This window comes from Mixophyes fleayi, chromosome 1 (genome assembly GCF_038048845.1).
Source record: "Mixophyes fleayi isolate aMixFle1 chromosome 1, aMixFle1.hap1, whole genome shotgun sequence".
Lineage (NCBI taxonomy): Eukaryota > Metazoa > Chordata > Amphibia > Anura > Limnodynastidae > Mixophyes > Mixophyes fleayi.
This window is the reverse complement of record NC_134402.1, coordinates 334,932,022-334,956,685: the sequence shown is the minus strand read 5'-3', so window position 1 is coordinate 334,956,685 and position 24,664 is coordinate 334,932,022. Positions and strand designations below refer to the sequence as shown.

The 24,664-nt window shown below is 36.4% G+C and overlaps 1 protein-coding gene across 2 annotated transcripts in view; it reads right to left on the bottom strand.

Moving 5' to 3' along the window:
* Positions 1-271: 271 nt before the first annotated feature.
* RTN4R (reticulon 4 receptor) overlaps positions 272-24,664 on the bottom strand; it is a 217,766-nt gene continuing 193,373 nt past the window's right edge. For both annotated transcript variants that reach the window (XM_075214759.1, XM_075214768.1), the window contains one exon: positions 272-2,135. In XM_075214759.1, the coding sequence (XP_075070860.1) occupies positions 694-2,135 (1,442 nt within the window). In that variant the 3' untranslated portion in view covers positions 272-693. The remainder of the gene's footprint in view (positions 2,136-24,664) is intronic.

Sequence of the window (24,664 nt, the reverse complement as noted above, 5' to 3'; positions counted from 1 at the left end):
ACAGTAGAAATGGCAGATCTGTTGCTGGCTATAGCAGTGTGCTGGGGAATCTCTCTGTGTGTTTGTTCCTTTCAGGATAACCCCACCCTTTCAAGCACCTGCTATATCCTATAAATTGATTGAGCAACTTCCACTTCTTTATCTGAATCAATCTACCCCAATCTACCCCAGTCAGTGCTGTTAGTTATAATATAACGGTTGACAGAATAAACCAATTATATTAACAAACACATGATTATGATATTTATTTAAAATAAAATTTAGGAAAAAAGAAAAAAAGAATATGTTTATTTTTTTTTCAGCACAGTCAAAATAAAAGGCATATCTATATGTGTAACATGGAGAACATAAATGGATAGTATTCTTCAACAAATACTAACCAGAAACATATAATGACAGAAATAATTACAAAGAGCGATAATTGTCATAAACAGAGCAGACAAAGCATTTTTACAATGTATATTTTGAATCATTATTAAGTACAATTTAATTACAAAGGCTAAACATTCATGTTCAGCATTTCTTAAGTCTTTAAAGGACCCTTTCCTTAATTATATCAGGAAAAAAGAAAACAAAATACATAAAAAAATACCCAATCGCCTCTTTTTAAGCTGCTTTTTTTTGTTAAGCACATTCTTTCATATAGCTATACCGATTCCTGAAGCTTGCTTATAGTCTTTCTTTAAAACCGCCTTAGAACAAAAATATATTTAGATTTTCAAAGTGCATCTGGAGGATGAAGATCATAGTCATAAAGAGGAGATGTGTGGTGATGAAATTCAGAAGCCCCGAGTTAGTTCCTGGTTGGTAGATTCGACATTGGGATTTTGACTTCACTTTTTTCAAGCAGGGAAGCCTCTTTTTATTTGGGACTGTGGAAGGTTCAACAGAATCAAAAACATTGTTTTGATTCAACTTGGTTAGGGAATTATCTATTTTGCTTGTGAATGTTCCAAAGGGGGAGTGATTGATTGGCTTATATGTTCTGTTATTTCTGTGGTCACCATTGCCAATAATTTTTGTCTTTGAAATATTTTCTTTGTCTTTGATTGGGATATTTGGCAGGATTCTACTGGTATGAGAAGACGGGCCAGATTTATCATTGACTCCTGTTAGTAGTGGCTTATCGATGGTAGGTTGACAACAGCTATCTGAGATCTCATCGGGATTCAGAGATGTCTTGACACCAAGCATACCTGTTCTAGTCTGATGGAAAGAAATATTGGCACATCCATCAAGATCACTGATCACTAGTTTCTTAAGGTCTTTCCTGGCTAAGTTTGGTGGAAGATAGCATTCCAATTCTGATGACGAGCCTTTAAATGATTTTAACCAACTCCAGAGTGATTTAGCCCTGCAATCGCAGATCCACTGGTTTGCATTTAAACGCAAGTACTGAAGTGATACAAGTGGTGACAATATTTCTCCTTTGAGTATGGTCAAATTGTTACTAAACAAATACAGAGTTGTCACCTTCTTAAGATCATGAAAAGTTCTAGGGTGGATCAGATCCAACCTGTTTTGATGCACCAGTAATCTATCTAAGTTTTTTAGGCCACTAAATACATTTTCAGATAAAATATTAAGTTTGTTACCATGAAGAAACAAGTATGTAAGGTTCCCCAGATCTACAAAGGTATCATCATGCAAGAAATGTAGGTTGTTGTCGTGAAGGTAGAGGTACTGCAAGGAGAAAAGGCCTTTGAAAATTGCCGGGGGCAAATCTTGTAGACCACAGCGATTAAGATGTAAAGTGTGTAGATGCACAAGACCACGAAATGTGAGTGGCATTACTGTTTTCAAGTTATAATTGTCACTCATGTCCAGTTCTTCCAGTTTGGTTAATCCATAGAATGCTCCAGACTCAATATGACTTATGTTGTTTGAATGGATCCATAGGATGGTCAGGTTCTGGCAGGGTGTGAAGCTTGTTGCCCTTATTAAAGTTATTTTGTTATTATGAAGAAATATGCGCTGAGTCTGTACTGGAATGTATGATGGAATTAACGTCAGTCTTTGCTGCTGACAGCTGAATGTGATTTTAGGTTCATTATAACACAAGCAGGCTTCTGGGCAACATTCCACTTTAAATTTGTAGATGATGCAGCAGGTAACAAGTAACAGCAGCTTAGCGCCTGTGAAAGAATAAAAAATGTGTTAAGTGCAGTTTTCACTTTGTATAGCTGGTTGTATGAATCTTTCCTTTATTTTAATATGGACATTAAGGTATTAAAAAGGTATAAACAAGTAACTTAGTGAGGGTACATAGATATTGGCGTTTAAAATGCACTTTATAGCGCAAATAAATATAAGAACCACATTGCATTTATGTTATTATGTCATTTACATCTAATACACAGAAAACACATTTTACACAGGTATGCTGAGCTAGATGCATCTAAGCTGACCATCATCACTATCGGTTTGTAATTTACACTAGTTATCGAGCATCCACAAGTCCCGTCTCCTGACAGGTACATATGCGTCTGAGTATCAGTCTACATAAGTCGCTTTGCTCTAAGACGCCGTTACATGCCCCCTTTTTCCGCCGTTCCACCTCTTCAGTCACAATGGCCGCAAGCGGCCATGAGCGCATGATGGGACTACTGAATGTAACTACTGCTTTTTTGGCATGTGCAGATGTAAAAAAGTGTATTATAGGTTTTCAACTCTATGTGAGCCCCTCAATCTGCATTTTTTAAAATATGTATCTGTGACAAAACAGAAAGTTATCATCTTGTTCAAGTCAAATGCAAGTGGCAACGCATATGAAAATGTGTCTTAACAAAATCTCATTGCCCTTTACAATCTACCCACATTGAGACGAATGTATGTTTTCATCTGTACTGATGAGGATCAGATGCACTGAAGTACAAGAAGTGCTCAAAGTAACTCAATGCAAAGTAAATGCAATTTTGCATGTTTATGTGTTTTTCTTGCATTAAAACCAATACTAAATGCATAATTTTAAAGGCAGTAGGTATGTAGCCTTGTATACATATAAATGCTTGCAAATAATATACATGTATAAACAGCACATATTGATTTCAGAATGTGTAATTTATAAAAATACTAATTAGAGGAAAACTTATCTTAATGTTCATGCAATTTACCAGCTTCCTATTTTTTAGTAATGTGCAGTGATATAACTTATCACATCAATCATAACATTCTAATGTAAGGGATAGAATCTTATTTATAGTACTACCAGAAATCAATTCAGTACACTATCTATTACATATTTCTACTACTTTCTCTGGCACAAATTGGATTTAAAATCTTTACTTAATATAAAGGTGCACCTGACACCTCAATCATCTAGTGCAAGTTTGACAGCAGACATCATTACTTTGTGCTATTGTTATCTTGTAGATGCTTAGCTTGGCTTCAAATAAATGTTTTTATGTGCTGCAGTTTACATTGTAATGTTCTGATTAGCTATAGAGTATGTAGTGAGATACATTGTAGATCTGTGGTAAGGGGAACATTTACAATGGACCCTGATTTCCATTAAAGGACCTACTTTATGAAGCCCAGTGAAAGTGCACCATAAACCTCCTTGGTTTGGCACAGGTGCACCTATAGGGTTGTACATTCTAAGGTACATGCCCACTCTCTAGATGCCTTTGCGAACTAGACGTGTACCTAGGTTTCTGGAGAGGTGGAAAAATCTGAAGATGCCCATTGTGCAAATGTGTAAATATCACATCATAAGTCCAACATAAGTCCAACATCATTACATTATCACTAGTATTATTACTAGTATTGCTTTTTCTCCTAAAATACTGCTTGGCTTAGCCCAATTTATGGCTTTAAATAATCATGAGATAGGGGACATTGGTACTGTTTTCATTCCACGTGGCACGTGCTATGTAACAAATAATAAAGAAATGAAAAAGCGCCAAGCAAAATTAATGAAAATTAATGTTGAATATGATAGAAAAAACACGTGAAGCTTACTATGAAAATAACATTTATTTCTATGTTATTTCTAATAACATTTATTTCTATAAAACTAATTCAGAAAACTAGAGTATACTATAAAAACAACCTCATCAGGATTGACCACTCAATTAGGGAAAATACAATATATATATCAACCACTGTTGTTTGATAAATACTGCTCTGTTTTAATTATAATATAATAATGCATATATAAAAAAGTGTTACAGTTTGCTCTAATCAAAGTCCCAATACTAGGATAGACGCAAACCACAGATCAGCCATATAGTTGTTCACTCAGAGCAGCTGTGGAATCCTAGGTGACTTAAGCAGAATGTATGAGGTTCACAATAGGTACAGGAGTGTGAATGGTCAGTTCACCTCTCACTCCGTAATTAATGTCATAGATGGGGGTAACTTTCTGTTCTATAGTAATATGTAGGTAGCTTCTTAGGGACACCTCGTCCGCCTATGGATGAATAAAAGAAAGCCTCCTTTTACCTTGCATTGTTTGACTACTAATAGTCTACTGCCGAGCGGCTAAATGAGAGCTTTCGGTGCGCCTAGGAAATACATTATTTCTTTGGCATGTGCTGTGTATTTGAAGGTTTGTTTAGTACTGGGCAAAGTGTTCCTAGAAATGTGCTTCTCTGCTGCAACTGGTATGCACAAAATGCTTACCATTAAAAGTATAGTATATAATAAAATCAAATAATTTTGTGGAGTTGAAAGCAGACATTCCCCTAAAAATGCACCCTCTTTTCTTATGTCAATACTTTTGCTCTGTAAAATTATATCTCATTTTTGCACTGTAAAATATAATGTACCCGTGTGCCTACTTTTGCCCTCAGTCTGTCTAATTCCTCTAATCAGTTGCTGCAAACTTCTGCCTCACATCGCCATCTTGCTCTGTATACTGCTGCACTTTGGTGGAAAGTTAGGTGCACTTGCATAAATTTAGGTTCACAGCACCACCAAAGAACATTTTGTGCAGTACCTCAGCCTTTTTGCTGTTTGTAAATGAGGCCAACAGTGTCAGCTCTTGTGGCCTTAGGCCAGTTAGTTTATATCCCCATGTCTGAGACACTGAGATCAGAGTGTGACTTGTATAGAAATGGATGAGAAATGATGCAGTTACAATAATGATATTAATATGTACTACATAAACAACATCAAATACTCCTACTACTCCTACTACTAATAATATATATAATATGTTATTATCATTGTAGTGTTGAACCCAACATTTTAAAATATAACCATTATGGCTGACAAAATTGAATGCAGCAACTAGTAACCAGAGGGAATGATATCTAGAGCTTAATCAAATGTCTTAGTAAATCCTTCCAGTGTATCTATAAAATTGGACTTTTTGCATGAAGTGATAAACATGAAACGTTCTTTTCACAGTGAACAATTTGTCAAGCTGTGGATTTCTCACAGCATATGTCACCCACACAACATGCACCATGAGCTTCCAGTACAATATATATGTTTTAATAGCCACCATGGGGACTATTTGACATACAGAAAGATTTTTTTCTCCTTATATACAAAACATAAATACAAATTAACCCTCCATCTCCAAAAATCATCAAAATTATTATACACATTACAATGTAAAACAATAAATATATTGAGCATAATGTATCATGCCAGAGGCCAAGGAGAGGCAGAACACAGGATGTAAGTGTAGGTATGTGAAACACATCTAGACATGAGAAATGATGTTGTTATGATTGAGTGGGTTAATATTCAAAATAAACTTAGAAGCTGACACCAAAAGTCTTCAATTATAATCTATAGGTAGAAATTATGTTAAACTGAATTTTCTTTTGTAACTCAATGGCAGCCGGCATGATTGGGTAATCATCAGGCAGCTGAGTAGATACAGGAAAAAGTGGACACTCCTGGAAGGTATATAGCATGACTCTTCCTTTCCTTCCTTGTATTTAAGTGACTTCCCAAACTGTCTATGAAAAATATATCAACGTGAGGAAAATATTGGTGCTACCATAGAATTTGTCACGAAAGGTAATTTATCAGGCAAACATAATTTACCTGTTTCCTATTCAGACTCCTTGGCGGCCCATACAAATTTGATGTACTCAAGCAATCAAATGTGGGAGGGGGTCTCAAACAAAAGTAGAAATCACACTGATCAATTTATGCACTTTAAAGAGATTTGATTGATCAACTGCTTGATGAATGTCTCTTCCAAACTGAGTGTCTTCAGAAGTCATGATACCCAGCAGATAGGGTTTGGAGAATGTATGAAGTTAAAACCATCCTGCTGCTTTGCAAAGATCCTCTGCTGCAGTCTGCACCCTGTGAGCCCCAGAGGTCTTCATTGCTCTTGTGGAATGTGCCCTCAATATTTTGGCCTTTCACGTCCTTTCTTCTTATAAGCCTGTAAAATAATTTCTGGACTTCATCTCGCAAGTGTGTTTTTGGGTAGAGTTTGACCTTGCCTTTGACCTCAGGAAACACAAAGAGATATGTATTTCTGCCATCCTTTGTTTTGGAGAGATGCACAGATATTGCTCTGGCCAGATCTAATGTATGCAATTTATCCTCTTTCTCATTTGCAGGCTCTGGATACAGTACAATTTCATAACATAAAACTTGGAGACTACTTTGAGTAATAATGCAGGATTTGATTGCAGCAAAACTTTATCTGAGTGTATGCTCAGAAATGGTTATTTGTACCACAGAGTCTGAAGTTCTCCCACTCTTCTAGCAGATCGATGGCTAACAAAAATATTACTTTGAGTGTGAACCATTTGAGTGATATTTTATGTAGGGGTTGTAAGGTTCCTAATACCTAGTGCCTTTAGAACAAGATTGAGATTCCAAGGTGTCAAAAAAGATTTTATGCAAGGGCAAATTATTTTCTGCTTGAAAGAGCCTCTTGATTAGATTGTCTGATATTAGCCTTATGTCCATAAATACATTCACTGTTGACATCTGTATCTTCAATGTACTAAGGGTATGGTCTCTCTGTAAACCAGTAGAGTCCAGTATATGAGGCTTGTTAGCTTCCTGTATATTAGTTAATTGCACCAACATATAAATGTTTTTCAATCTCTGAATTCTTGTTTCTTACCTGTAGTAGTAATTCAATCACTTTGTCAGGAATACCTTTACTCTTCAACAGTGATCACTCAATCAGAAAATGATCCAGTTTTATACCAAACAGAAAAGTCCCTTCAAAGGTGATTGTAGTTAGATGGATCTGAAACTGCTAATCTGCTGTCCATGGATGTAGCCAGAGGCTCTTCTGGCCACCACTGTGGAAGCTAGATGAAAGTGTGATGGTATTTAATGATTGCTGACATAGGAAGTCAATTCCTTTCCTCATAATCTCCATAAATTTGCAAGTGTTGTCTGCTTACTTTTTTATTGAGTATCAGCATATAGATTGTCCATTCAGATTCTGATTGCCCTGGAAATGGAGGCCATGTCTACTCCTGATTTAAGTGTCATACCTGAAGAAACATGTAATTTATATATGGGCCTCCATTCTCTAATGGTATAGCAGCTTTTGCTGAAAAACAAGTTAAAGCAGTACCCACTTTAGCTACTGAATTCCAATTAGTAGTCTCATCTTCCTGAAAGGGATACATACTGTTTAACCTTTTCATATTAGATTATTGTTTCTCCAATTGATCCCATTCTTTATCCAGCAATTCCTTAGTCCCTCTGTGCTCTATGAACAGTCCATGTTTATTCTGTTTTCTTTCAAGAAACTCATCTTACAAGGTGGAAGGAAATGGTGTATTCTGTATACCTATAGTCCTATTAATATTTTTAAGTAATATATGCACTATCTCAGGATTAAATGTCCTGGATTCCTCTTTAGCTTCCCATTCTTTAACATTATTATTTTTATTAAAGGTTTTATAGTAGGGGGGAGGGGATAGAGAAAAAAGAAAAAGGGGGGTGGGGTACATTTTGGGGAGCAGAGAAAGCATAGTATACCAGATTACATACATTGTTATCATAAATAAAGAGCCATGTGGTCATACATAGGAACCAGGAGTAAACACAGTCCTGAGGTATTCAACTAGACATCCGACGTAAACCACCCAGATCAGGGATGGAGGGGTCTACTGAAACCGAGGGACACAGGAGCACAGAGCCCTCCCCATCGGTAGTGAACTTGTGCCAGGACAGCCATTTAACTATGGGGGAGGATGCTGCCATAGAATAAGGATGTTCAAATGTCCAAATCAGCCGAATAATCGGACACATCTAGAACACATGGAAGATATCACCCACGACTCCACAGTTGCGCCTTATTTACTGCAGGGGTGAGATAGGTCCTATATAAAAGTTTATACAGCATTTCAAAATGGTTGGTGCATTTGGACAGTTTAGAGAGGTTACCATAGATGACTTCTCATTGCCCTGCAGTGAAAGAAATATTAAGGACCGATTCTCATTTTCACTGGGAGGCATGCTTGGGTACGTCTGAGAGGCAAGTCATTTGTTGATACCAGAATGTTATACACCCCTTATTGTTGTCTCTAGTCAATTTAGTGTGTATGAGTAGCGGGGATAAGTTCAGAAGGCAGTCATGGCGAAGAAGGTCAGCGATCCAATGTTGGAGCTGCAGGTATTTATAAAAGTCTTTAGAGGGAATGCAATATTTTTCCTGCAGCTGCAAAAAGGAGCACAAACCCTCAACGCAAAATTGGTGTGCAAGGGAGGAGAGACCCAGACGACCAACTGGCTTAATAAAAGTCAGCGAGAAGCATAGAGATGCTAGATAGAGGGAGATTTCTAATCAGTTGGACAAAATCCTTGTTTTAATGCTCAACTGTAATTACTCAATATTTGGTGCAATGGCCCTAGCAAGGTCTCTGAGTTAGAAACAAAGTGAAGGACATCATCAGTGAACAGGCAAAGACTGTGGTCGGTCCCCAGGAGGTTGAAGCCTCTGTAATGCGTGGAACGTTGGAGATGTTCCAGAGAGAGCATCAATAGCTCATCCTGGTGTCTTGAAACATATTCAATAATATTGAGGACCCGCCTCTTATTGTCAGTGGCCTGATGTCCCATCCTGGTCAGGGTGAATGAGACTGGGAATAAGGGCCTGGCATAGATTATAAAGTCTGTGTTGAGAAGGGCTATTTTCCTATAATTATGGCAGTCAGTCACATCTTTTCCTGGCGTTAGGATGGTCGCGATCTGAGCCTTGAATATCTTCTCCAGGAACCCACCATGTCAGTGTCTGCGTTGTACAGGGTGACTAATATAAGAACAAATTCTTTCTGAAAGGTAGTATCAACATCATTAATGTACCCATCTGGGCCATGAGGAGGCCCTTAATAACCTCAAAGAGTTCTAGAGAAGTCAAGGGGGCATTTAGAGCCTGAAGGGAATTAACATCTAGGGAAGGGAGATTCAGGTGATGGAGAAAGTCATATATGTCATTAGGAGAGGGTTGCAGAGTGTCCAAATTGTCTTTAAGGTTGTACAGGCCCAGATAATATTTAATAAATAGATTGACAATGTTTCGGGGGCTGGAAAGTTTTAAAGCATCCTGGTTGGACAGATGTAGGATTCAGTTCCTTGCCTGCTTCCCTAAATTTGCGAGCTAACATTCGACCTGTTTTGTTTCCTGTTGTATAAAACTTGTGGCGAAGGTGAGAGAAAGCAGCTTGAGTGTGGGCTATCAGAAGTTTCTGTAGTCGTTGTCTAACCTGGAATAACTCATTTTTCACATCAGGAGAGGGGCAGGATTTATTGCAGGCTTCTAGTGTCTTAAGTTTGCATTCAAGTTCTTGTGAGACAGGCATTAGCCTTCTGAAGCCTGACACCAGTTTGTATCGCAGTCCCTCCCAGAGCCATCTTAAATGTACACCAATGCGTAAATGTAGAAGTATTCTCAGGTGCATTAGTAGCGGTATACTCCGCAAGGGTATTGCAGAGGGAAGTCTTTTCCTCCAGAAAGGTGAGGAGGTAAGCAGAAAAGCGCCAGGGCTTGGTCGAGGGGGTAGTTGAAGTCAGGGTCGTAGGGGACCAAGACCACATATGCAGAACGCAAAGGCCACATTTGTAACCCGGACAAACCATCTTGCCATGCAAGGGGGGCACATGCAACTTTTGTTTTCATTGAAGGAAAATACTGTTGCATGTAGCACACAAATACTTAGCAACTTGATTTTTACAGTATGACTAAGTTTGCTTTCCCCTGCAGCACAACATGGTTTTGCCAAGGTGCAATATTGTACCTTCTAGCTGGATTTGCTCCTAACTCTATACAAGGTTTAAATTGTTTTCCAAAATTTGCCTATTTTTTGATTTACATATGAATTATTAATCCTTACAAAAAAGTACCACAGTAGTGGTTAAGAAAAAAAAAATCAAACAAATTATCATGGTATTTTGAGATAATTTGGATGTTTACCTTTTTTGTAAGGGAAAGGAACCAGAACGTTTCTGCATTAAATTACAGATAATTGAGCTGGTTGTTTTTTTTTATGTTAGAACTATATAGTTGCAAAAATTGTTTTGTAAAATTGTTCTTCCACTTCTACAGTTTTGGAAATTAGTTTATTGTAGCCTGCAGATGTCATTGTTACTGTAACTATTTACTCCTAAACTATGTGGAAAGACTACACCATACGTAATAGTATACTAAACAGCATACTAAAAAAGCAAATTTTCTAAAAAAGAAATAAATATAAATCCCATTCTACACACTATATTAGAAATTGTATCTTGGCGACCGAAAACTATCATATGGAACAAAATCAAGAGCTACAGCTTAAATATATATTGCTGTTGACTTCACAATAAGAATACCAGTGCTTTTGTGCAATTAATATATTATAAAGTGGCAGCAGATACTGCAGCAGACTGCAGGTTCTTTGCAACTGTGACTACATTGGAAGCCGTGTTCTGATATATGCTGGTACATCTTATTCAGAGCAAAAGTTAAACCTACCGCAACTTTATTTTCCCAATTATCTCTTTACCATCCCCTGAGCACTAGCTCACATCCTGTGTTACAATCTCTGGTTTTGACCTACATTTTCCATGGGTTCATTTTCTATTTTTCTTTCTGGTTTAAACCTCCTGAAACTAACAAGGAATTATCTTTGCAGGTTCAGCGGGGTCTCTACACTTTAGGAGGCAATCGATCATTGCAGTAGAAATGATGCGTCTTTTCTTCTTAGAACATGTTTACCTTGCACTCATCTCTCAAAGGCAGAAATCATCGGAATGTCATAAATAACAAACTCATTGCATAATGATATTTGATTTATGGGCCTGTGCAATATAATCATAATGACAGGGGATATTCTTGAGAAGCAGCATTTGGATACATTCAAACAGCATTCACTCAATGGAGGTTGAAAAACACACAAAACAAGAAGCACATCATATCATATAATATCTTCTGTACTTTGGAATGTATTCTATCTTTCTCTAGACATTCACTAATCAAGAAAAATATATTTACATTACAAGTGGTTATACATGTAAATTTTTTAATATTAATAAAGATATTTTGCCCTCCAAATACATGTTTTTCTATAATTCTTCAGCCTTCAGTTCCAATTTTGCCTTTAAACACATTGCTGTTTTAAATTTTGCCTGCAAAGTCGCCGAATATGGGCGATTTGTAGAAATCGGACCTTAATATATTTACCCCCAGGAGTATATATGCAAGCATCTAAAAAACACTGAGGGGCCAAATAGGAAAAGAGTCTTTGGGTTAACTATAATATTTAATAGCTTTTATAATTAAAATGCATATATACATTATAAGAGGGCATATGTGCCATGGATTGTCCAACTGATTGCTCATGGGATGAATGTGGCCCTAAAAACCTTTTTTTGCTGCCCCAACAAAAACATCATAGATTTTCTTGGATACTATAATTATTGAAAAATATTATGCCCACACATATAGTTAGAACAGAAATGTGTCCCTCTTCATATAGATTGAACAGCACGGCTCTAATACACAGCATATTCATTATTTGTTTAATAACAGTCTAGAAGTTGGGCATCCTACATCATTTTGCAGTATGTAGTTAACAATTGTCCCTAATTTGATTTGCAGAGACAGTCTAATTAAATATGTGTTCCACAAAGTTTTGTCCCTGTGAATACTGCTGTGTTTTACTGATTATTATAAAGAAAAAGGAAAGTGTGTAAGACCAAATGAAAATCCTAGTATCTGTTCTTATGATTTATTGAAGATGATTTTTTAAAATATATTTAAATTGCATTATGAACATTTCCATAAATTAAGCTGTGTTGGAACCATATGTCCATCTAAAGTATACTGCAAATTTATAGATGCACATATCAAACAGTAAAAGGGTCCTGGAAAATGTATTTAAGGGTTAACAACTATGATCTTATTTTAAAAAAAACTCCACTGTTTCCTCTCAAACAACCTCATCCTTCTGGCAATAACAGAAACATAGCATACACAATCAGACAATGCCTCACCTGCAGCCCTTTCACACGGTACCCTCCATTTCACCCACACTTCCAGACAAGGATGCAGACAAGGAGGTGGGGTTGGACTACTTCTTTTCCTATATTGTACATTCAAAGTTCTACCAAATGTCCCATCACTCACGTTCACATCTTTTTTGGTACATGCTATTCGGCATATCAACTCATTCTCTATGTATGTTGCTGTGATCTATTGCCCCCTGGAACACACCAACAATTTCTTGAACATTTCTCTGCCTGGGTCCCTCATTTCATATCCTCTGACACCCCCACCATCATCATGGGCAATTTAAAAATCTCTACTGATAATCCACATTCCACTTGTGCTTCCAAACTACTCTCTCTAACTTCCTTCCTCAGCCTCTCCCAGTGAACTGACTCCTCTACTCATCTGGCTGGCCACTGCCCTTGTCTTGTTTTCTCTAGACTATGCTCAGTTTGTGATTTCCTTAATATTCCTTTTGCCCTTTTGGGTCATAATCTTATCGGCTACAAGTTTTCCTCCCAGTACTTTAACTTCTCTGCTGTCCACTTCTACCAAGCCTCCTCATACCCATAGATATCTTAACTCTATTAATTTTCAAAATTTTTCCTCCTCTATCCAACACCTTCTCTCCCCAATTTCTACATTCTCCTCTCCTGATATGGCAGTATCACATTTTCACCAAACCCTAGCAAAAGCTCTTGATCAAATGGCTCCAGCAACTCTACATACTCCACGTAGACTTCGTTGTCAGCTGTGGCACACTAAAGTAACAACTTTAAAAACCTTCTCTCAAAGCAGAACATCATTGACTTAAATCTCATACTTCAAATGATTACACTCCTATTGAAATGCTCTGGACACTGCTAGACAAACATGCTTCCAATCTCTCATCTCTGCTCAAGCTTCTAACCCCAAACACTTTTTTTTTAACACATTTAATTCCTTTCTCAACCACCCCACCACAAACCATCCAACTACTATCAGTGCCCAAGATCTTGCTTCCTACTTCAAGGACAAGATTGATAAGATCCAACTTGAAATGGTATCTTCTTCCTCAAAAAACAAGCAGCTCAATTGCTTTCTGGCACCCTCTCTTCATCTGATCCTACAAATTATGATGAAGTATCTTCCTAATCTAGTATCTGTCCTATTAATCCTTCAACATCACAAATCAGTAGATCCCTGTCTCCTGTGCTCATCCCAACCTTAACTAAAACCAGTACAGAGAGAAAGATTAGACATATTTTCATAATTTTCATCATTATTCTAGCATGCAGTGATTACTCCTATTCTGAAAAAATTAGATTATGACCCAAACTCTCTCTCAAATTATCGTCCCATCTCTCAGCTATCATGTCCTTCAACCTACTTGTGAGAATTGCCTACAGTTGCTTCATGCAGTCAGGCTTTCATTTCCAACACTCCACAGAGACTGCATTGACTAAGGTTGTCAATGATTTGATCACTGCTAAATCTTATGACTATTGCTCTCTTCTAATTATCCAGGATTTCTCTGCTTCATTTGACACTGGTGACCACTCTCTTCTCATACAAATGCTACAATCCTCAGGTCTTCAGGACACTGTCCTATCTATACTGGCTCTCATCCTAACTATCTAACCACTCTTTTCAATGTTAGTTTCTCTGGATCCACCTCCTCTACACTTCCTTTATCAGTTGGAGTACCACATGGCTCCATCCTAGGTTCTCTGCTCTTCTCTATCTACATCACTTCTCTTGAAAATCTGAAAAGCTCATTTGGATTTGAGTACCACCTCTATGCAGATGATACCCAGATTTATCTATCCTCTCCAGATCTCTCATCATCTGTGTTGGCCCACGTTGCTGACTGTCTTTCTGCCATTTCATCTTAGATGTCCTCTTGCCATCTCAATCTCCCACCAGCCAACAGAAATTACCTACCTGTTATTTCTATTTCTGTTGACAACATGACAATAAATCCTACCCACAAGCTCTTTGTCTTGGTGTAATCCTTGACTCAGAACTATCCTTTGTTTTCCACATCCAATCTATATCTGTTACATACATCTAAGAAACATTTCCGAAATATGCACATATTTCACACAAGACACAGCAAAAACTTTTAATTCATGCACTCATCACCAGCATTGACTACTGCAATACCATCCTTACTGATGTTGTTTGAATCAGACTCTCATCCCGACATTTTTTTTTTTTACAAGCAGCAGCTCAATTGATTTTCCTTACAAATTGTTCTTCCACTACTCATCCGCTCTGTCAGTTTCTACATTGGTTGTTTTTATTGAATCCAATATAAAATACTTCAACAAATAAACAAGGCTATCAATAAAACTGCACTAACATACATCTGTTTTTCCCTGTTGTATGGTGACCAGCCTTGCCTATTAAAGCCTGTTGCTGTGTGCAGGTTTTTTGGGGGGATCCAAAACTTTTTGTTCCCCCACAGTAGTAGTAACCAGTCCAGGCTAGGAGTGCTGGTGCTTGGTTCACTTTAGGTGGTCTGCACTGCATTTTTTAAAGTTTATTTTCTTTTTATGTTAACACTGCAAAGATCATCAGCTTGGAACTTTGCAGTGGCGGTCTGGCATCCTCAAGGAATATGCATGGAAACAATAGTATCTGGAGATGTGGCCTACTCAGCATAGGTAGCATCTCTGGGGGGGAGGGGGGGGGGTGCCATACTTACATGTGCATACCCTTACGATACGTCAGTTGCACTTACATATGCCTTTTTTTCACCTAAGGGGCCACAAGTGCAATTGAACCACTGCATTCCACATTATTTTATTACACAAGTACAGTAAACTAAAGTGGACTTTTGCTCTTTAATGTTGGATGAACCCCAAAAAGGTCAATGGTCTACAACAGAAAATGTCAATGTAAACCCATGCATGAATATTTCCCAAGGTCTCCTATCAGGAACAAAGGTGTATTAATTAGTTACTGACTCATTACAAATGATTCACATGACCAAAATTTCATCTTAAATATTTTGAAGGAACATGGCAGTGTCCTAGCCATTCATTTTTAATTCAGTAAAAGATAGCCTACTGGTTTTAGGAGAATTGTTTGCAAAGAAATGCTGATCACTAGGGTTGGATTTCTGATTTCTGATTTCTGATAGGAAATGGTACTGGATCTCTTCACGTACAATATGTATAAGTTGTAGCTGGACAATGCTGCACAAGCTCTGGACTACAAGGAAGATTACAGCAGCACAGAGTGAAGAACAACAGGAAAGAGTAGCAGAAAGTAGAGAACAGCAGGTGAGTGTGATACAGCAGCAGAGAACGGAAAACAGTATGTAAAAGTTGGACTGCGGGAAGGGTATCAGATTTACTTGCAAGAAAATTCTTGATGATAAAAGCATCTGAGAATTTTATTTTTCTTTTCAGTTCTTGTAGGTGCAGTGACTGCAGCCAATCTTTGCATACAGCCTGCAGTGACAGCACAGCTCTGTATGCAAAGATTGCAGTAATAAACTACTAAATAAATTAAACTACACTAATTCCAATTAGCTATTACATGTATACATTCATGCAGCATTAAACATGTCAGATCTATGTCTTCATTTCTATTTATTGAGATTAAAAACATTTGTTTTATCAATATATTGATTATAAGCTCATTTGGGCAGGGCCATCTATACCCTCTGTTTTATGTCATTGTATGTATGTTATGCAGAGCAGGACGCATCTTGAGATACTTTCTACTCAGCATATGAGCTTAAATATGCTGGGCCTGATTCATTAAGGAAAGTAAAGCAAAGAAAACGAGTAACTCTGCACCTCCGCAAAACCATGTTGCATTGAAGGGGGAGGTAAATTTAAAACGTGGGGGCCGATTTATAGTTGGGGTAGAGCATGTCCTAGATCAATACTAAATTTCAGTGTAAAAATAAAGTTAACAAGTATTTATGTGCTACATGAAAATACAGCCATATTTCCTTACTTGAAAAATAATAAAGTAAATTGCACCCCTTGCATTCTAACATGGTTTGTTCAGGAGACAACTTACTCTGTTTTTTGCCTTACTTTCTTTAACGAATCAGGCCCACTATGTTTATAGGTGTCTTATATGAGCATCATTTATGGCCAACATGCATCCAATGCCACATCAGGCCCTATCTGCTTCTCCCTTGTGACAATATCACCAACTACCTGTAGCATGGTTGGAACAACTATTGTTTGAATCCAGAAATTATAGCTGCACAGAATGTAATACAAAATGGAGTTTGAGCTGAGAAGGACAGTCTCAAGTCTGCATAGTTACTCCTGTGTTACTCCACTAGAGGCTGTCATCATTGGATCTCAATTTATGCATTCTATTTCCCAGTAATACCAGTTACATATCATAATCTTCATAAAATACTGTTGTATAAAGAAAGTATAGTAGTTAAACGATATATGCAGCCCTTTCCTAAAAAAAAAATCTTTGAAACAGTCTTAGAGGAAGTAGATATATTAGGTAGTATATTTACTGACACAAATGCAATTAAGTATTGCAAAGAGTTCTAAGTGTAACAAGTAAGTAGTATAATAAAATAACACATTATTGATTTCACACTCCTGTCCAGGGACTGCATTTAATGTAGTTCTATAGTTGACCTTCTGTAAAATGCAACATGTATACACAGATGGTCATTAATTGCCACATCGACATATAGTCAGAAGCTTGGCAAGTAAAAAGCAATTAGCTATCTAATCATAGCTTTGACCAATCTGTAAATCATTAATTAAACATGTTAATTATTAACTCGTCCATACCTTCACAGCTTAAATACAAAATGTCCACAATTCTTTATTTATTTTAATTCCATTTTATTTTGTGTGATACCAGAGCTTCAACTGAATAAAAACATTGGTACTAGCAAAAAAATTAAAAAAATACTTCAAAGAGTATGGTGTAAGTAAAAGTAACTCAAAGTAAAACAGTTACATTAACCAGTCTAAGAGGAAAGCAATCACCAGAAAATAAACTATATAGACACTAGCTTAAATTAGATACCACCTACAATTAAATGTATAGTACATGTTATTGCCTACTTTAGTGTAGAAAAGTGTAACAATGAATATACAGATTACAAACAACAACATTAACTGTGGGAATGTTTCTATATGTCCACAGACTAGCAAAACCATTTGTTTCCCAACTCATATTACAGTACACTGACCAAGTACTTTGGTGCCGGCTGTTTTATTGATTTTTCAACTAATGTATCTCGGCTCCAGAGAGTTATTGACTTATATGTTTATATTACTTTTAAGTGTCGTGGGCACTAGGAGTGGACCTGATTTGCCACTTCTTGCTAGTGATGACTCACCTGAGGGGAGGAATCTAAATGGGTGTCTATTCTTCAACAATGAGCTTGCAAGGAGGTAATAGGCATCACTGCAGATCAACTATAGATTGTGTCTGGCACGTCGTGCAAGGCAGCTGCTAACAATGGAAAGTCCATTGGAACGAAGTATAATCTTAGTTGGGGACCGGGGTCAGGATAGGTAGGACAGGCTCAAAGTCAAAACATGGGCCAAGGTTGGGATTACTAGAAGAAAGTGGTAGTCAGGAAACTAACAGATTCAGTATCGTGTTGTCAAAACTAATGTTACAGCCAAACCTTAGGACTAAGAGTATCTGTTTCTCAGGGCCAACAGTGAGCACAGAGTAGATTATTAAATCCAGCGCTTGCTGATGTGAACAGGCATGAGTTGGATGTGCCGCCACCTATATATAAAATAAGGCAAGTGCAAGTCAAAGTGCAAGGACTGGAATAGTGAATGGGGAATCTACATCTCATTTACTATTATCCCTTTGTCTGCTCTCCACAGTTTATAACTGTGTCTTAATTTCTATTCATTGGGATTAGTATACTGAAAATTACATTGGTTTTACTGATATATTGATTATAAGCTCAGGGTATCTTTACCTTCTGTTTCATGTGATTGTATGTATGTTATTTGCTTCATGATCCACTCAATGTACAGTGCTAGGTAATATGAAGAGCTTTATAAATAAAAGATAAGTATTAACTCAAGGATCCAAATGTATTTTTCAATGTGTGTCACTCTCCTTAAGCCATATTGCTATATTATACCAGCTAATACATTCGAGACTGGCACATGTGGGAATTACAGCCTTGTAAGTTCAGAGATATTACTGTACGCATGAAGGAACTAAACAACAACAAAATATAATGCGGCAAGAAAAAGAAAGAATAGAGTTAGAATATGTGGACATGCCTCATATTAAACAGAGCTTGCGTAGGTATTTTTTTTATTTTTGGCGTAGGCTGGAGCTATTTTTACTTTGCTTGTTTGTGTTTGTGGAGAAAGTGATTGGACAGTGCACAACTGAAATAAGACATTTTTCTCTATACAAGTATTCTAAGAAACTCATGTAGAGTAGGATAAAACATACTAGTAGATTAATTGGCTGCTAAGAAATTGACCCTAGTCTATCTGTGTGTGTGTTAGGGAATTTAGACTGATGTGAATGAGTTCTCTGTACAGCACTGTGGAATTAGTGGCGCTATATAAATAAATGGTGATGATGATGCATTTTACACCCACCAAACATACGCAGGAAAAGATGCATGCATGAAAAAGCGCATTTAGTTTATCTGTTTAGTCAGACACATCTCAAGATGTGTCAAGCTGTAAAACAGTATCATTTGTGCTGGACATACATCAGGTGTCAAGTCTGTATACTTATGCAACATGATAGCATACAAATAATGCAGAGACTTGACATTGTCAATAGTAAATGCTAATATCATATTACCCTACTTGTACACAATATAATAATGTAATGAAATGTCACATACACAAGACAAAATAGCGTTATGAGAGTTATTAATAAGTACAGAAGTTGCATTTTCAGTATAAAATGTAATTTAATACAAAATACAAATTAAGTTATATAAAATGAAATTACATTAAATAAAAACGAAGTAATATTTGATTAAGTCTGTTTTTAAAATTAAATAGGAATCTTCTTCCTGCAGTAGTTCAAGTGAAAATGTCAAATAAGAATTGCAAATGGACAGCCGCAACTTCATATAGTATAACTGTAAGGTTAATGGCTTAAGTGCTAACAGTTGGAGGGGTCAATACACAATCAGAAGGGGCAAGATAGTGCTGCTGATCATCATTATCATTATGTATTGTTGTACTAGCTCTCCAATACCTGCAAGACATACGCTCTTAGCAGTTAGGTGAAGATGCCCTTACTGTAGTTGGCCTACATTTTCCTGCCCCTCTCACATTTCACCTCTCCAAGAGTAAGGAGTCCTAAGTATAAGATGAGTCAATACCTGGATATGGACTTCTGAATTTTTGCATACTTCCAACTCCACACGAGCCCCTAAGTCTTCATAGCCAATCTCTTCAACTGCTAAAAAAAATAACACATCAAAGGGACCCTAACACTATTTTGAAGCTTGCCCATAAAACTTATTTATTGTTCTTCTGCCCCCAAACTATTATAACTGCAGAGGATTTGGGTGAGGGCTAATTTGAGTTCTCTTTTAAAATAGCTTGAATACGTATTGCCTCTCTATCAGGTCTATATAATTGGCAAATAAGGTTTCTACTGAAAATTAATTTGTTCAAAATCTTGTCTTTCTTAGCACACGTGGAACTCTCAATTTGACCAACCAATGATTGTTCCATGCTGAGGAAGAAGATCCTTAAAAACTCTTATGGAGATGAAAGCAGATTCCTTACTGTGTCTGTAATAGAACAATGCATCTCTATATCTCTGCTGGTGCCCTGTGCATAAGCTTGAAACTGAACCCAGTCATGTACACAGCAATCTGAAAAGATAACATTGCTTTCCTTTGTCCTCACTTTGCTACAGCAAGAACAGATAAGCCACAAATCCTTCTAACACAACTCAAAAGCTGGTTAGGGACAAAGACCAGTACAATATCTCCCTTTGTAGTTTTACTGTATCTTTTAAGTTATACTTATTTTTTATAAGAGCGATATGTTAAATGTTTGTTTTTTAAATTGTATTGTATTTTTAACATTGAAAAAGCAGACAACACAAATCAAATTTTTTTTTTAAGCAAGTGAAATATAGAAAAGTTAAATCTAAAATAACCAGAAAAAGAATCCTAGATCTAATAGACAAATACTTAAAAATATTAAAAGTCGCGCCACAGGATTAAAGCTTATAATAATCAAAGTAACCAAAATAAGTCTGGCTTTGTATTGTTATAAAATAAAAATGTATTTACGTAAAATACAATAAACAATAAAATCTAATTTAACTGCTGAAATATCCAAATGCTAAGATAAATTTTACATCTAAATATATTCTTAAATTATTGTTTATTGTATTTTACATATATATTCACATTCTTGCCGCCCAGTTTCAAGCCCTGTCACAGATCATTCAAGATGTCTCAACCAGTGTAATTATATCACTGGTTGAGACAAACCAATGGCCATTGGTTTGAATCCCCGGGGATTACTAAATTGCGGATTTGAAAAACTGGAGATGTTGCCTATAGCAACCAATCAGATTCTAGTTATCATTTATTTAGTACATTCTACAAAATGACAGCTATACACAGGTGTCTATTTTTGCATCTTTAATCCATCAATGGATTCAAGATATGTACTAACTGCAGACAAAGGGCCTGATTCATTAAGGAAAGTAGGGTAAAAAATATTATAACATGGAAGTTTTCATCCATGCCATTTTTTTTAAGAGCAGCATGCTTTAGTTTTTCAGTATGTTTTATTGTTTTTCATTTAGTTAATAGGGAGTAGATAACAATATATGTAGGTAATCAGTACGTAAGTGCATACAAAAATGTGAAAAAATACAAAAATGAATACTACAAACTGATTGCTAAAAGATTGTATTAATATATATTTTACATTTGTTTATCATCTGTTTAAAAGTGCCACAGAAAGACTCACGTGTGCACAGATTTTGCAAACAAAATTAGAGGGTTTATTTATCCTTCAATACAATGGTATTTCTATCTATGTATGTATTTGCATATTGGCACGTATAGATGTTTCCATACACCTAGAAGACAATTATATTCCTCCATGATAAAATTATGTGAAATTGCTTTTTCGGGGGAATATCCTCTCTATTTTATAGTCCATTATAACTATCCTTATTTCCTCTCCTTCTTCTTAAATATATAAGCATCTCACTCCTGTTGAAATCATTTGCCTTTTACTCAATTACATATTGCATTAACTATAAGATTCTGCAGCTCTAATTCAAGGTCATTCACTCAGCAGCTCTTATATGCTGTATCTCACATGCCACTAGAACCTCATGTATAAATCCATTATCTGTCACTGCCCAATGGCTGTGAAATACATTACCTCTCTTCCTAAACTTTCTTCTATCATCCCTAAGTAAATACTTGTCTCAAAATGCGGCTCTTAGATTTTAATGTTCTTTTACAGAGCCCTCTTATGCTCTTCACCATTTGTGTTGAACTCAAATGCACATAGGTACCTGTGAAATTGTGTGTAAACATAGGGGATCACGAGATACCAATGACAGAGTAACAGGACAAATCAGGGCCATTATCCTATTTTCTTTTTTTTTTTACATTTCATTACCCAAAATTAGATCTAAAGATGTCATGTGAGTGGAATAGGACATGAAAGCTGCACAGGTTAACTTGTAAGATACAGATACAAAAGGGAAGCAGGGACAGATCTTCACATTCTTATACCCTAATTGAAAATGAGATTATATGAAAATAATAATCATTAACATCTGTGCTGCCTTTTGGTGGAAAAATTGTGAGCTGAACACGCCAGTTGACATAGAGCTTATCAATTCAGTTTAACAAGCGGTTCACACATATACCCTGGGAGAATGGGTAAAACATCTGAAAAATAACCTTCTTTCGATGCATTTTAATATGTTTTTTTAAACATGCTTTCCATGTGATTTTGATATGTTGCCTTTTAGCAATACAAAACATTGTACTAATAAGCGGGAGTGGACACATGACAAATAGGTCAAAAATTTTAAATGCAGCATTAATATTTTAGAAGACAATGGTGGGAACAAACCCAAAAGAAACCATACATTCTATTTTAGGTTTTCAGGCATTAGTTAGTGCATTAATGGTGGACATGTTGGAAAAAGCCTTGAAGAAATAGTAACTAAAGCTCTTATAATCCCTCCCATTTCTATTCACAATAGAATAGTATAGTATATATAAAAATGTTGGACTTGATTCCTAAAGGCACACATACTGAGTACAATGTCCGTTTGTTTTAGAGAGCACAGAATTCAGGGCATATGCACCCCCGAGTTCAGCAAGGATCTCAATATGCATGCGCTAATGAATACAGGTGTAGGTCTGCTCTGCTCTACTACACAGAACATCGCAGGATATGTCCATTACCTATGTGGAATATAAATTGGCAAAAGAACCCACATAAATAAAAATGAATGACAAAACATTAAAAAGTAAAAAAAAAATGTAAAAAACCCAATAAACTATTTTCCCCCGTGAAATACATTTATTAAGGTGTTATGAAAATCTACTGTACATAAAATCCAGTTTTTACTGATTTCATATAACTGATCTAGCATGCATACACAGCCGTTATCATTAGTAAGCGGCACTTAGACTTGCCTGTAGCTGGAGCAAGAGTTACGTCTGAAAAACAAGTATTTTTGAGATGCCCTGAGCTTGGATTGGATGCTGCTGCGTGCGCTCGGTATTGGCACATCCTTACTGTACATTGACTATGGCCAAACGCCCGTTCCCTGCCCCTTTCCTTACCTGAAATTGTAGGCTGTAGTAAGCATCCATTGTGCTTGAAGATTAGTTGAACATGACTGTGTTCTATTATGTATGAGCCAGTTCTGGGAATAGATAGAGTAATTTTGCGGATGATACGCACAAAAACGGCAGATATGCACCTTGATGAATTTATGTATATATTTCTTTCTGATTTTTTTTCAATACATGGTAGAAAGAAAGTGTCATAGACCCTAGCTCAAAGGCCCATGTGTATAAGCTTTTGAAACACACATTTCTGTTTAGTAAAAATAACTTTCTCTTGTAAAAAAAAAATTTCATGTTTAGCTATCATTTTTGTTCACAGGGAAAGTAGGACCTGAGCAGTGAAATGGTTTTAATAAGTCTTGAAATACTGTAACTCCGAAAACATAAAGAGGTCAAAGGAGAGTTAAGCTCCACTGTAAAAATCAATTGCAGGTAGAGTGTGAATGTTAAAATGCCAGGCGTATATTATTCTGCTTTTGCAACTAAAATTCCACAAACTTCATTTGTATTTTATGCATAAGAATACAGTTCAAATAAAAATATATATCATTTTTCTGCACATTTAACTATTTTTTCAGTATCAATTGTGGAGTTCAGGAGGATATGTAGATTGCTTTCATGTTAGTGGACAGTACAACTTTAATGTTACACTTTAATATAGCATTAGATGTGCACATTTCAATTATATCTTATTTGTATAACATATTGATCTAATGCACAGTCAAAAAATTGAATTTTACAATTATTGCTTGAAAGCAAGTAAAAATGTAGTCCCCCTATGAAAATTCTATGCTTACCTTTGACCATCAGCATAAAGTGGTATTACATTAATTCTTGGAACATATTTATATGCTTTGTGTTTATATAATACTTTGTCATTTTCAGAATGCCCCAGTACAGCAACTTTTTTGGGCCCTTTCCATAGCGGCAGAAAGGGACGCGGCCACATCAGATTGGTGGCTACTCCCACTACACAAGGGAGGAACGGGCTCAGACTCAGGTACCTGCTCCCCCCACCCCCTGTCCCCCTCTCGACATCCCTGGTACTACAATACTTGCTCATGTCTTACTATGCACAAAATATCATTATTTAATTGTTAGACCACTGCACACATTTTTCCCTGAAAACATTTTTTTTTGAGCACAAACACTTTAAATAAATTGAACCACCCACTGTCATTATATCTGATTGACTAAATGGGCTTGGTATTCCAGGCTGATCCACTTCACATGAGGCGAACTGGCCAACTAGTCATGTACTAATTGAACCAGATCACAATAGTATACCTCCTTCTTTGGCATTAAACTAACTTGCTATTCCTTTTCTGTTTGTTTTGAGCCAATCGAGTGTAATGATAATAGTTTTAAAGCTACAACTACAGATTGACTAGACTTTTTTTTTTTTTTTTTTAAAAAAATAAAAAATTAAGCAGCAAATTTTGCATCTTTGCAAGATAAAGCTG